Source organism: Talpa occidentalis, unplaced genomic scaffold, assembly GCF_014898055.3.
Source record: "Talpa occidentalis isolate TD23 unplaced genomic scaffold, MPIMG_talOcc4v2.1 talOcc4.14, whole genome shotgun sequence".
Taxonomy (NCBI): Eukaryota; Metazoa; Chordata; class Mammalia; order Eulipotyphla; family Talpidae; genus Talpa; species Talpa occidentalis.
In genome coordinates, this window is record NW_023601433.1 from 18,155,641 (window position 1) to 18,169,448 (window position 13,808).

Sequence of the window (13,808 nt, forward strand, 5' to 3'; positions counted from 1 at the left end):
GCAAGAAGTAAATGATGCCCACACCATACATAGTTTTATATGCCAAAAACACGTTAGGGTTCAGTTAAAAACAAATAGGTCTACCCAGGCCTTTCAGTATAAGATCAAACTATTTATTCATGATTTATTCATATTCTCATAATACTGGAGAACTCAAGAATGTTACACGTGAACACGTGTTTACTTATGTGTTTGGAATCTTGAAATAGAAAACACTTGAATTCTAAAACAACTGCACAGAACATATTTGTACCCTAATTATGTACATTTTATTTAAGGTCTGTGCGTGCCTGCACACACCTATCAGTTGTTCTCAATGCTGTCTGATCCTATATTTTGTAATGCCTGCTTTACTATGCTAAAATCAAATCATAGGTAATCTTACATATGTGAATAGAAGTAAGTGGTGATAGTGCTCTAACTGCAAAATAAAGAAAAATTAAATGGAAAAAAAATTGTGAGAAAACATCAGGAGTTAAATGCCCAGGTGCCATGACACTGGAACATAGATGGTGTAGTCAGATCCTCTAGCCTAGCGTAGACTCCCCTGAGTGCCCTGCTGCAAATGCAGAGGGATACAGATAGGTCATTGAACTTGAATTGTGTGAGTAGCATTGTTAGTCAATGCTCTGATTTTCCAGTATACTGAGCCCTTGGTAAATTTCCTTATAAGGCAATGTTTAGTTTAATTTATATGATGGTGCCAATCCTAGAAAATGCAGTATCTATTAAAACTGTGGAAAAAATGTGTTGTGGTTTTCAAGTAGAAATAGGTTCTAGTCTCAGGTTTTATTTACCTGGAGTTTTTCCCCTGGTAGATGCCTGCAGATTACAGAGAAATTCTTTCTCTTAGGTGACTGATCTGCATATTCAGGGCATCTGGCATTCTTGGTCCTTATAGCTAAGCTCCAGGGATCCCCCTTGCTATTGTTTTGATAATAAAATGTCTGTATAATCCTTCTGCACTGCTTCCCAGCAGCCAGTACAGCCCCCTCGAGGATCACCGAGCTTAGATGTTCCTGGTCCCGGATTTCAAGATTAAATAAAGTACAGAAAGTAAAACCTCCAAGTCATTTATTGGGAATCTTGATACTTCTGAGTTTTTGTAATAGCGATGGGAGGGAAAACTAAATTTTAAGAAACATTTACAGCAATTCTAATATTCTGGAAGAACTTAATGATCAGTTATTATCAATGAGAATAGTTTACCAATGAGAAATCAATCAAGTACAGATTATCTGGAAGGAAAAAAAAAACAGCTTTGAATAGTCATTATGGATTCATGTCAGAACTTGTTTCCTAATTTGGCTCATTTAACTAACGTTGCTGATAATGTTCTCTTTTTAAAAGATTACTATCTGTTTCGACAAAGGGAACTTTTGAGATTTAGAGGAGGTAAAAAATTAATTTGAATTTGTTTAAAAGATTAACGCTATGCTGTTTTTGATTACCAATTTAGATAAACAGGATAAAAAGATGCTCATTTGTTCTCACATCTCTTACATTTGCTCTTAAGAAAGTTGTGAATGACAATAAAATATTCTGGGCAGGACATTGTGAACAGGGAGTACAATGTTTGGATTGTTCAGATAGTCTCATTAATAGGATCAATATGTACTATCAATGTGTACTATAATTTTCAGAAAAAAATATATTTCACAGCAAGGTTCAAGAGCAATTAGATAACTAACAGCAAGAGCAATTAGATAACTAACAAAATGAGCCTCTCAGATTAATAAGAAGAATGTGGGTTGGGTAGTATACTTCAAAATCTTGACTATGAAAAATGTCCCAATGAAAAGGTCTGTCTCTAATTCTTTCTACTCTGATGTAGTGTGGGTGTTAAACTCAGATCTGAACATTGACGGATCCCATGGGTGTGGCACTGACCAGGTCAGCGCAGTGGACTGCTGCTGGACGTGGGACTGGAGCCTTGGAAATTACCCCTCTAAATGAAGTGATATTGAAGGAAATTATTATGTTTGTGGAGAGTTTTATCTATAAATATCCCCTGGAGTCAAAATATGTTTTTATGGAACCACTGGAATGGAAAACAGACTTGCACCCTTCAGTATTTGAATCAGGTTACGTTGTCAGGTAAGCCAGCTAAATGCTTCTAGAATTGGCTTTCTTTGTAATACATATTTTTGTTCATTGGGTGTGGACTTTGGGCAAATCATTTAACCTATATAAATTTCAGAATATCTCTGAACCAAGAATTGCAAGATGGAGGCAATCAGGTGAAATCTGAAAATGTTTCATTTGACCAAACACACTATTTACTGAATTTTTAAATTTAAATTTATTTTGGTGGGAGATGAAGTCCTGTTGACTTATGCCTAACCTTGCTACTCAGCCATATTACCTTCCATATGTTTATTTAAAATAGATCACATATGTTTATTTTAAATGAACATTTATATATTTATGTTATAATTATACATGATAAACAATTATATAATCAATGTATATAAATTTATTTATTTTTCCTTAGACCAGTTTTCTATCTATTCTTGTTTCTGACCTTTTGGTTGGTTGGTACTTTGGATGTTGCAAAGGATGAAAAAAAATTTTTTTAAACATTTATTTATTTATGCATACAAGAACTGGGGTATAGGCCAGAGGTGTGGGGGGTGAGAGGATTCACCAGAGACAGAGTGGGGAACAGAACAGAGAGACTGACTGAAATACACTGCTGAGGGAGCAGTGGGAGAGTCAGGAGAGTTCTGCTGCACCATCAAACTAGTGCTGCAGTGTCTGCTGATAGCTTCATAGGTTGTGTCTTAACCCCTTGCACCACCAGGGAGGCCTGAAAAAAATTTGCAAAGGGAGAAATCTTGCCTGGATGGCTTGAGGAATACCAACTAGGTACAGGTTAAGCTAAGGATTCAGCTAAGACCTTGGTAATCATAGAAAATACCAAATGTTTTCACACCTGGGTCTTGACCATACATACCCCTTTGTCTACCCTCTAAACCAGAGAACTTTTAGCAACTTATAGCACTCGGTTGTTTGCTACCTCAAAGAACATAACAAGTGATGTAAACAAGAGAGATGTCCTCAATGGCTAGAAGAATGTGTTATTAATACAGCCCCTTCTGTCCCCTTCTTTGCACATTTCTTTCTCAGCTGCTAACCATGTACAATGTAAGTCCTACCTAAAGTGTGGGAAGCTGCCCTCCTTCCGCACAGGATTTAGGTCTGATGGCTCAAGTGATTCTGAAGGATTTGAGCTTAGAGTCTCTGCATGTGTTTCTATTAAATAAGACTATCCGTGGATGTTTTAAAATATAGATAAATTCTTCTTGGGGATATACAATTTCTCAGGCCTCTTGTTCCAAACCAAGTCAATTTTATCTATGCTCAAAGTCTGTTCAGAATAGGTAAGCTACTCTCTTTTGTTGATCTTTGAAGATGTTTATGGGAATATATTTATACTTGTGGCCTCACATCTCACTGGATGTATGTCTCCAAACGTACCCTCTGCAACAGTCAACAAAAGTTTGCTCGGCCTTCTGAATTAGGCTAATTGGCATCTAGCATGGAAACTGCTCCTTTTGTCACAAACTGAAAAGGCTTTTCATTTCATCAGCTGTTTTTCCTTTTTTGCAATTGTTTTGAAGTGGATATGTAGGCACAGAACTTCTCACACACTGCACGCCTCATTCTTTACCCTTTAGAATCATTCTCACTGTGCAGCTTCTTCTCTTGTAATAACATTTGTCATCATCTCTCTGTGTTCATTTTTTGGGGGAGAAATATCTCAGGTTCATTTTAGTAAGCCTATAACTTACTAGGCTGCATCTCTCTCTCTCCCCCGTCAGTCAGCTGAAACCTGAGAATATTTTGTTTGACCAGATGCGCTAGCTATTGAATTTTTAAATTTTAATTTATTTTGGTGGGGAGTGCAGTCTCTGGGGCACTGCACTCCCAGTGTTTGCTGTGGACCCCCCAATTTTCAACTGCTTTTGCTCATATCAGACAGGATGAGATTAATAATAATAATCCTGAAACACTTCCTAATGAAGCCCTATCCACTATGGACTAACGACATCTGAGGACACCACTCAATGGTGACACCATCCATTGGTGATACATAGAACTTTGAGATTCTTAGTTCCCTACTTTGAACATCCATGTGGACTTTGAACAGACCTAAATCCTAAAAATTTGGGAAATGTGTGATTGGATAAACATTGAGAATCACTTTGTAAAATTGTCAATATGTTTCTTTTTCTCTCCTCTAGTAGAGCTATGATTTTTGAATCATGTCTGCTTTAATTCTGTGTTTTAGCTACAAATCTTGCTTTGCTGTGTCTCAGTGATATATATATATTATATATATAGAGAGAGATCTATCTATATATATATATAATATATATAGGGAGGGGGAGAGAGAGAGAGAGAGAGAATGATGTGCTGTAAACCCCCAGCGTGGCCCTCTTCCCCCCAGTAACATGCACTTCACTCAGAGTTCATGCCTCTCTGGTTCTTAGTTTTGTGTTTGTATCATGAAGGACTGAGTTACCTGACCTCCAAGTTAGACCCAACCCTTGTTATTACTATTATCGCATTTTGGTAAAATTTCTAAATCATGATACTGAGATCAGTGGCCATATGTTTTGTTATTAAGCTTTTTGGTCTTTGTCTCTGAGAATTACTAGTTTCTCAAGGGTAGCCTTATATCCTATGTGTCGAGTTAGACATGCATTTACAGAGTAGTGACTACGTTTAGACACTAAGCTAGATACCAGGAATTAAAGAAATGAGACTTTTTTTCTGGTCTCTTGCTTTCGAGTATAAGCTGCGTATTGTAACTCCCTTAACTCCATTTTAAAAGCCTCTTGATCAGTCCGTGGATTTACAGTGCATTTCTTCCTGGCCCTCTCAGGGTGGATACAATATTTTTCTTCCCAAGAGCTCTTTATTCAGATGTTAGAAATGGTCAAGCCAGAAACTGAACTATCCTCTGTCTAGCTGGCATTTTATTTCTTCTTGCTCTTCTGAGTTATAGGCTTCAACGTGTAGAAGGAACGTGAAATGTCGCCTGTCCCGTCTGCTCTGCTCCTTCTCTCCTTGAGTTGCAAGTTAAGCAGCTCGACATTGCTGGCATCGGGTCAGCCTATAACTTAGTCCTATCATCATCCACTTAGCGGAGTAGCCAGCCCAGGTAGAGCTTTTGGCAGGACTGCTCTCCTTCATGCGGATGAAGGAAAATTTGTTCTTGCCTTTCCCAGCTTCTCGAGGCCACTGAATTCCTTGGCTCATGGTTCTGATTACTCAGACCTGTTTCTGCCATCTCACCGCCTTCTCTGACTGCCCACTCCTGCCTTTAAGGATCCCCTGGATAACATTGGATATTCCAGACGAGTCTCCCTATCTCTAGATCCACGACTTAATCCATCTGCCAAGTTCCTTTTGCCATGTAAGGTAACATAATCACAGGTGTCCAAAATTAGAACATAAGCATTTTGTGGGGAGCTGTTACCCTGCCTCCCGCAGTTTTTGTCTTCTGGTTTCTGTTCTAGAGAAATGGTGCTAGGTGATAGCTCAAGTCTGGCAAAGTTACTTTTTTTTCTGATGGACTGGCAAAATTTCATATTTGATTATCTGTGTTACAGATTAAAATATGTTAGCTCAGTTCTTAAGATGTGGGCCATTTTACGAGGGGGAGTAATAAAAAAAACCTACACAGTTTAATTAATGCTGTAATCACGGAGATCTATAGACATATCATTGCCAGAGAAACTTCTTAATATTTCTGTATACTAACCTAAAAAAAAATCATTAGATGGATAGAAATGCAAAAAAGAGTTCTGATAAATTTCTCATCAGAAAAAGCCATCTAGAAAAGCTAATTACTATCACAAAGTAAGCCAAATTAGGGGGTTTGGAGTGGGAGTAACCAATCCACAGAGAGGATCTAGGCTGTCAAATATATGCACATACATATGTCTATGTCCATGTATGTCTGTGTTCATAAACACAGAGTAGTCAAGAAAAGTTCTTTATTTTAGAGAAAATGTACATTTTTTGGACACAGTGCACATCACTGCCATTAGTTATTGTGGTGTAAACATTATATAAATAACAATAAAAATCCTCAAAACATGAATGCTCTAAGGAACCAATGATTTTTTAAAGCTGCCCAATGCAGTACTGGGAAAACAAAACCAAAACGTGGGACTCAGATCATGTAGATATTCTGGGAATTGCTAAAAACTTTCTTCCTAGATATATCATGTTAAGCATGCTGTTTGTTAATAAGTTCGAGGTCCAATAGTCTGAATGTGGATGAGAGAGAAAAATAGAGCAGCTTATAGTAGGAGGTATTTACAGCCTTTTTAAATTTTATAATGAGATATAAGAATAATTTCATGAAATGTCTTTAACTTCTGATATACAGGTAACTTAGACTTTTGAGTTTTTTCCCCCCTTTTTTTAGTGAAACAACAGCCAACTCAAAAGAAGTTGATAAAAACGGACAGCCTTTGCTCTCTCTCTCTGTACCACAAATTAAAATTAGGACCTTTGGGCAGCTGTCGCGCTTTTTATATTTTGCCAAAGACACAAAGCTGAAGGAAGCACAAGCATGTATTGAAGGTAATATTTACCCGCCACGGTGAGAGTGAACTTTCTAGAAACACATCCAAGGGGCAATAATTTGTTATGATATCTTGGAAAAAGTTCTAAAACCTCAAAAGTCATATGTTCAACTTCATAAAAATGTTATTTATTTCCTCGGCTGAAATGTTGTGCCCCTATATCAAATTTTCACTGTAAATGGAAGGCCTGATGCTTTCCCATTAATAAGATTCTAGAACTGTCATAGCTTCTGGAATGACAAGAGGCCTGTAGCCTTTGAGGTCCATGACAGGAGAAAAAATGGTATTACAAGCACCAGCATAGATTCCCCCCTCCACACATGTTGCTATAATGGATGAGGATCTGTTTCCCTTAAAGTGATTGTAGCCTGTTCATTTAGCAGAAATAGTCCATAATAATCTTGCTTTTTTCTCAGCTGTATTTCACTGTGGCATCACAGCCTTCTGAGTAGTTTACATTCATTCTTGGGAAATACAGTTCCTCTTCATTAAGGATATAGACTGTTCTCATTATTGTCTAATCATACAGAAAAAGAATGTACTTGATTGCATGTTATTACTGTGCTATAAATATTTCTTGTAAGTAGAAATACCTACAGCTAGGTAATGAGGTTATATATGTCATTTGCTTCTCTGGAATTGTGACTGGTGGGTTCCAGGCATAAGGTGCCTGAGTTCTTCTCACTCTTCCATCCGTTGCAATGAGGTGAGAAGATAGTCTTTTAAAAATTTTTTTTAAAGATGTGAACTTTTAGGACAGCAGTCTCTTTTTATCTCTTGCCCATTCTTCCCTGTACATCAAAATACCTTCTTAAGAAGGCAGCAACGTGGATGGAACTAGAAGGAATTATGCTCAGTGAAATAAGGAAAAAGAAAAATATCAGATGGTTTCACTTGTAGCAGGAATATAGGGGAACCAAATAAAACATCAATGTAAAAAAATATTAACAGTACAAAACACAACAAAGCAAAAATGGACAATTATAAATCAGAGACATCCTGCAGGGGAGGAGGCGGGAGAGGGATTAGAGGGAGAGAGGGAGGAGCACAGGGGACTGAGGTGATGGTGTGTCCACTGGGTGCACTGGAGAAGGAAACTCTATGGGGACCACCCCTGGGGCGGGGGAAGCAAATATTGTTTAAAAATGAACAATGATGTAAAAAATTTAAAAAAATAAAAAAATTTTAAAAGGAAGGGATGAAATCTGGAGAGTAAAGCAGAATACAAGAGGAGGCATGATTGTTCATTAAATTCAACTTGATATGTAAACTTAATATATAAACTGTCATATCTAGATTGGCTAAATGTGTATATCCTTCCTTTTACCCTTTTGGAAGGGTTCTAGGTACAACTCTTAGTTTTAGGTCCAGATTATATGGCACTTGGCAATTTGAGAGTCAAATGTCTCTTCTTAAAATTCATATAGTGTCTCTTTTCACAAATTTTTATAGATGGCAACCATATCTGGTTGCTAAGTTGAGATGCTCAGTAAACATCTAGGTCTCCTTTCAAACTCACACCTCGCTCATGCAGTCTTTCCTCGGCCCTGAGCCTTTTCTGGTATTTTCTCCTGGCACAGTCTTAATGCCATCCCTCTCCTTTATTTTAATCAGGTTAAACTTTCTGAATTATTTCCATAGGCATTCTCTTCCCCCTGTCACACTACATCAATATTTTCAGCTTAATTTGAATTCCTCTTTGAAAACAAGGTTTTGCCCCTTTCTCCCTTATTTTTTAAACATATATTTTTCTTTGCCTTTACCAAATTTTGCTTTCAGCATCTCTAGGTTCAACCTTTATATCTATGTCAGCTTTACTCATGAGTTGGCGCTTATGTTTTTGGCTATAATTTTAGTATATGTGTAAATACTATTTAGACTTGCTCCTCAAACTCTAACATCAAAGGAATTGAAAATATATGCAGTAGGAACAGGTAGAAAAGACTGGCAGGAGATCTGTAGACTGAGAAAATCGTGCTGTTTTGGAAAGAAAGCATTTGTGAACCCTGACACTGGCATGCGTGCACAGAGTTCTAGTAATGATTCTTCTAAGGAAGCCAGTATTTCAAGTCAATTTTTAAAATTTTTTTTAAAGATTTATTTATTTATGCATACAGGAACTGGGGTACAGGTCAGAGGTGTGGGGGAGTGAGAGGATTCACCAGAGACAGAGAGGGGAGCAGAACAGGCAGATTGACTGAAATACACTGCTGAGGGGAGCAGCGGGTGAGACAGGAGAGGTCTGCTGCACCATGTGGGTTGCTCCCAGGCAGGCAGGGGATTAGAACTCGTGCTGCAGAGGGTGCAGATTGCTTCATAGTGCTGTGCTTAACCCCTTTTGCCACCAGGGAGGCCTTCAAGTCAGTTTTGAATATGTTAATTAATGGCTTTTCTGAACAATGGCTTACAGTCAACTAAACAGTGTGTTTTGGCTCCTATTATGGAGATGTGATGTATAGGTTAGATTACAGTACAAGGTAGAACATCTCAAGAATTATAAAAAAAATTTCTAAACACAGAAGAATCTGAGAAGTAGACAGTAATTCTAATCAGATCGATCAGAGCAAACTTAATACAACAAACACTTGTGAGTGGGTTTCCAAAGATATGTTCATCTTTATGTTTTTTGTAATAGATGTAATAAGTTCAATTTATTTACTTTTTTGGCCAGCTAACAGAGATCCCATAGCAAAAATCCTGGGCTTGGACTATAATGCAGTGAAAGAAGACTTATTTGTATTAAATCATCTTGATAAAATTCCCAAAGATGACAATCCTGAAAATGAGGTTAAGATTAAGGTTGCCAGGCTGCTTAAGCAACTGGATCTGCACCTCCTCAATCATTCTCTGAAACACATTTCACTGTGAGTCTTTAAAAAACACTCTAAATATTTGATCCAAATAATGCTTTCAGAATTTAGAAATATCACAAAAATAAAGTATGGTAGTTATTATGATTGATTTAACATTTTATTGGAGCAAATTTTTTTTTAGAGTATTGCATGTATATCATGTGTATTTCTAGTTCTAAAAATTAAAATTTGCAGTTGACATGTTTAAAACATTCTGAGGTTCCATCTAATTCTGAAGACATTAAGTGGCCTCTTTATTTTCAATGTCTTCTAAGATTCATAGATAAGGCATTAAATTATAATGCAAATGTTATGTGGTGTTGTAAGGTTTAAAACTTGTTTGTGTTTTTTTCCTGGTCTTTTCTAGTATTATATAGTATTATCATTAAGAAATGAAATGACTATTTAAGCCATGATATTTTAAGTCATATTCAGTATTGCATTAAACTTGAGTCACTAGTTCCTTGATATTTTGACAGTCTTAAGAGACAATAACATGGCTAAAATTAGTTTCATTGTTTGGTGTACAATTTTACTATTTTAATTACAAAAAAAGATATTCCCCTGAATGTTTTCATGTATTTTCTGAGGATTCTGTCTTAAAGTACTTGAAATAAATTTCTAAATATTTATTGCAGAGAAATACGTTTAAACCCATCAGCTGTTAAAAATGACATAGCAATGCTCCAGAGTTGCTCAGGAAAAGGGGAGCAAACCGTTCTGGAATCAATCGAATATACCTCAAGTTTGTATCTTCTCAGATTCATATTATTTTTTACTTTTAAAAAAGATTTATTTATTCATGCATACAACAACTGGGGTACAAGCCAGAGGTGTGGGGGAGTTAGAGGAATCCCCAGAGACAGAGTGGGGAGCAGAACAGGCAGACTGACTGAAATACACTTCTGAGGCAGCAGTAGGTGAGACAGGAGAAGTCTGCTGCGCCATGTGGGTAGCTCCCTGGCTAGGGATAGAACTTGTGCTGCAGTGGCTGCGGATAGCTTCACAGTGCTGTACTTAACCCCTTGCACCACCAGGGAGACCTCTCAGATTCATTTTATGTTTATAAAACGAATTATATTCCCAAGATGCTTCCATAACTACTTTAGAATTAGACATTTAATAAAATTACTTAAGATTTGATCATTTTTTGAAGCAAACATATTTTATAAAAGTTTAGATTAAGAAGCTCCTTCTAATTGATTGATGATTGGTTTCAGATTATGAATTTTCAAATGGATGTCGAGCCCCACCTTGGAGACAGATTCATGGGGACATTTGTTATGTGCTGGTGAAACCACATGATGCTGAGACATTGTGTGTTACTTGTAGCTCACAAGGAGTATTTTTAAATGGTGTAAGTACTTTTTAAAAAGCAATATTGTAAATAGTGCTCCAATAAACATAAGGGTACAGGTATTCTTTTGGATCAATGATTTTGTGTCCTTTGGGTAGATCTCTAGGAGTGGAATTGCTGGGTCCTGTGGTATCTCCATTTTTAGTAGACTGAGGACCCTCCAGACAGCTTTTTATAGTGGTTGCACCAATTTGCACTCCCACCAGCAATGTAGGAGAGTTTCTTTTTCACGACATCCTTGCCAACATTTGTTGTTGCTAGTTTTTTTGATATGTACCATTAGGGGGAAGCAAATATTGTTTAAAAATGAACAATGATGTAAAAAATAAAATTTAAAAAAAACACCAGTATTGACTTTGGTACTTAGCTCAGTCTTGGCAAATACAGGCCTGTCTCCAGGATTGGATCCCAGTTACCACAGAAAATTATTCTGTCTGTGGGATTCAGACAGATCCCTTTGCTATGTTTGTTGGGCAAATCCAAAACTATCCCAGAACTAGGCCCAGTATCCCCCGCTGTAGGTCCTTGCATCAGTCTTCTAAGAAATGACCCATTCTACTACTTAATAAAATGAAAGCGTCTTTAACATCATCAGTTCACTGATTTGTTATGTAATTATTATAGGAAAGAAAAGGCAAAAAGAAAAAACCAGCAACTCCAAGGTAAAGCAGGAGCAGTGACTAAGAGTTGAGGAGACAAACAGGAAGAGGATGAGGTGGGGTTTTCCAACTGTGGAAGCATGGAGGAAGTGCCCCTTGAAGCAGCTCCTGGATGTGTGGGGAGGGGCACTGCTAGGTGGTGAGGGTACCTTAAGATGTCAGTGGAGAGACCCCCACAGAATAGGACCCAGACCTCCTAGGAGTGTCTCTTCTAGGCTGGTTGATCCACTCAGAGCTTGGGTGGTGTCTATGAATCTGGGGCCCAGATGTCTGGACAGTGGACACTGCCCGTGAGTCCTCAGGAACTCAGAGAAGCATCTTTGCAGAGCAGAGCCTTTGACCTTGGAAGATGGAGGCCTGATGGGCTGATAACGGTGTCTCTGAGAGGCTGTGATGGACCCAGTTCTGGGAGTGTGGGGGAAAACCCTTTGGAAATTGGAACCAACTGTTGCTACTGGAAGCAACTGCCACTGCCAGGGGTGAAGGGTCATTGCTGTGGTGACTCAGCGGGACACTAGGCAAATAGGAGGGAGCGTGTCTTTTTTGCCTCTTCCAGACATCCTCTCATTTTCTCCTGACTGAAGCCAACTTCACCTGGCAAAGGAAAAACACACAAAACATAGTGTGGACGGTAGGCTTTGAGTCCAGAGATAAATGGCACCTCGCCTTCATATTTGGATTAAAAAACTTAATTTTAGCCTCGCCTATTCACTGAACCTAGGTAGGAGCTCAGCTGTCTCTTCAATACCCTGTCCTCGGTAGGTATCGCCAGTGTAAGTGTTGGCACTCACCCCCAGAATTCTTAGGGCAGACACAGATCCTGAGGGGGCACCAGCCACCCACAGGGGAGTGTTTGGAGAGTTGTTGCATCTTGACTCGGGTGGGGGTCTGAATGCCGGTGCTGCTTTCTAGATCACTCCTGACATGCCTTTGGTGTTTTTCTTAGTATATTTCTGCATGGAGGAAAGAGACAGCCTAACTATGATTTTGCTTTTAGTTTGTTTTGATACTTTAGGGAAGTGAAATCTCCAATTAGGAGCTAAGAGATGAGGAAAAGGAATGATTTTCTTTGACCTTATAAATGGGACAAGGATCCTTTGTTTCTGCTAAAAGCTATCGATCTCCATACACGGGAACATCTAAGTATTCCTCTCAGTTAAAAAGATGAAAAGCAAGGAGCATGAAACTAACTCAGCATGAGTGGGCTGGGGCCTCTTAGTCTGTTTCATCCTCCCACAACACCAGTGAATATGCTGGGTGTGAACCAGCTACTATGCACTGTTCCACCCGCTGGAAATCAGAGGGATGGACTGAGGGGTTCTGCCTTCCAGGCTGAGAAAGGTCTGTTGAGACCCTCTGGTCAAGATTTAAAAGAGGACTCCACAGACATGAGTAAAGACAGGGAAGGAGTCAGTGTTAACTGATTAGCAAAAAAAGTAGGAAAAAGGAGCTCTGGGGCTGCCTCTCTGGGCATGAGACTCCCCGAGTTGTCAAGGAGAGTGGCCTTGGGGAAAGTCCTTTTATTGCTGCTAGTTGTGAGCACCCACCAGCTGCAGCTCAGTGCTTGTGCAGGGCTCTCAGCATCTCCAAAGCAAACACCTCATGGAGACTGTGTCTGCAGCTGCAGTGCAACCCTGTCTGGTCTCAAGATCTGATGCTTTCCTCCTGGGTCTGCAACTCCCTTTTCTTCCCATAGCAGCCAACTTGATAAGCTGCGGAAAGAGCTCAGACATGGTAAAAACGAAATGAACTAAGGAAATTTAAGGCAGCAAGTGTTCAGGCCTTAGAGTCATCAGGATTTTAACCTCTTATTTACCTGTCCATAGGAGCAGCAAAATTCTTGTAATGTCTTTGTCCTTGAATCCTGTCTTGTCCTTGTCCTGAAACCAGACTAGAAAAGACTAGAAGATGAACCTGTTTTAAACCTCACATTGATATAATATTGCAGTATTATATAATGGGTTAAGAGAGAATAGTGGAGGAAGGAAAGGGAAGGGAAATGAAGGGGAACTGACAAGAAGAGGGACAGTTACAGAAGCTTCTAGAACATTGAGAGACAGATGGTTACATAAGGATCATAACCCTAGAAAATAAGCCTATAGCAATAATACTACACACAGAACACGAGCAGAGAGTGACAAACAGAAATAGGCTTTTCCTGGTGAGATTCTAATCTTGAGGCCTTTTATGACTTCATCAGAGGCTATTGAAGTCATAATGTATTTTCATATTAGAGGGATGAAGAAAGGGGGAGGTTCTCACTATTTTTCTGAGTAGTGGAATCACATTCATGTAGGAGGTACTCATTAAAGGCTTGCTGAATACATGGATGAAT

The 13,808-nt window shown here is 38.6% G+C and overlaps 1 protein-coding gene and 1 long non-coding RNA gene across 2 annotated transcripts in view; one reads left to right on the forward strand and one right to left on the reverse strand.

Annotated features, from left to right (window-relative positions):
* Window positions 1-13,808, forward strand: part of ODAD2 (outer dynein arm docking complex subunit 2) — a 128,942-nt gene that overhangs the window by 1,864 nt on the left and 113,270 nt on the right. The window contains exons 2-6 of the mRNA XM_037510160.2: window positions 1,835-2,097; window positions 6,446-6,603; window positions 9,277-9,469; window positions 10,096-10,202; window positions 10,678-10,814. Coding sequence (XP_037366057.1) covers window positions 1,874-2,097; window positions 6,446-6,603; window positions 9,277-9,469; window positions 10,096-10,202; window positions 10,678-10,814 — 819 coding nt within the window. The 5' untranslated portion in view covers window positions 1,835-1,873. The remainder of the gene's footprint in view (window positions 1-1,834; window positions 2,098-6,445; window positions 6,604-9,276; window positions 9,470-10,095; window positions 10,203-10,677; window positions 10,815-13,808) is intronic.
* On the reverse strand, window positions 11,109-13,654 carry LOC119244385 (uncharacterized). Its single transcript, XR_005124991.2, has 3 exons — window positions 13,290-13,654; window positions 13,021-13,185; window positions 11,109-12,067 (listed from the first exon to the last, which is right to left on the reverse strand). It is a non-coding gene; the product is annotated as an uncharacterized LOC119244385 (long non-coding RNA).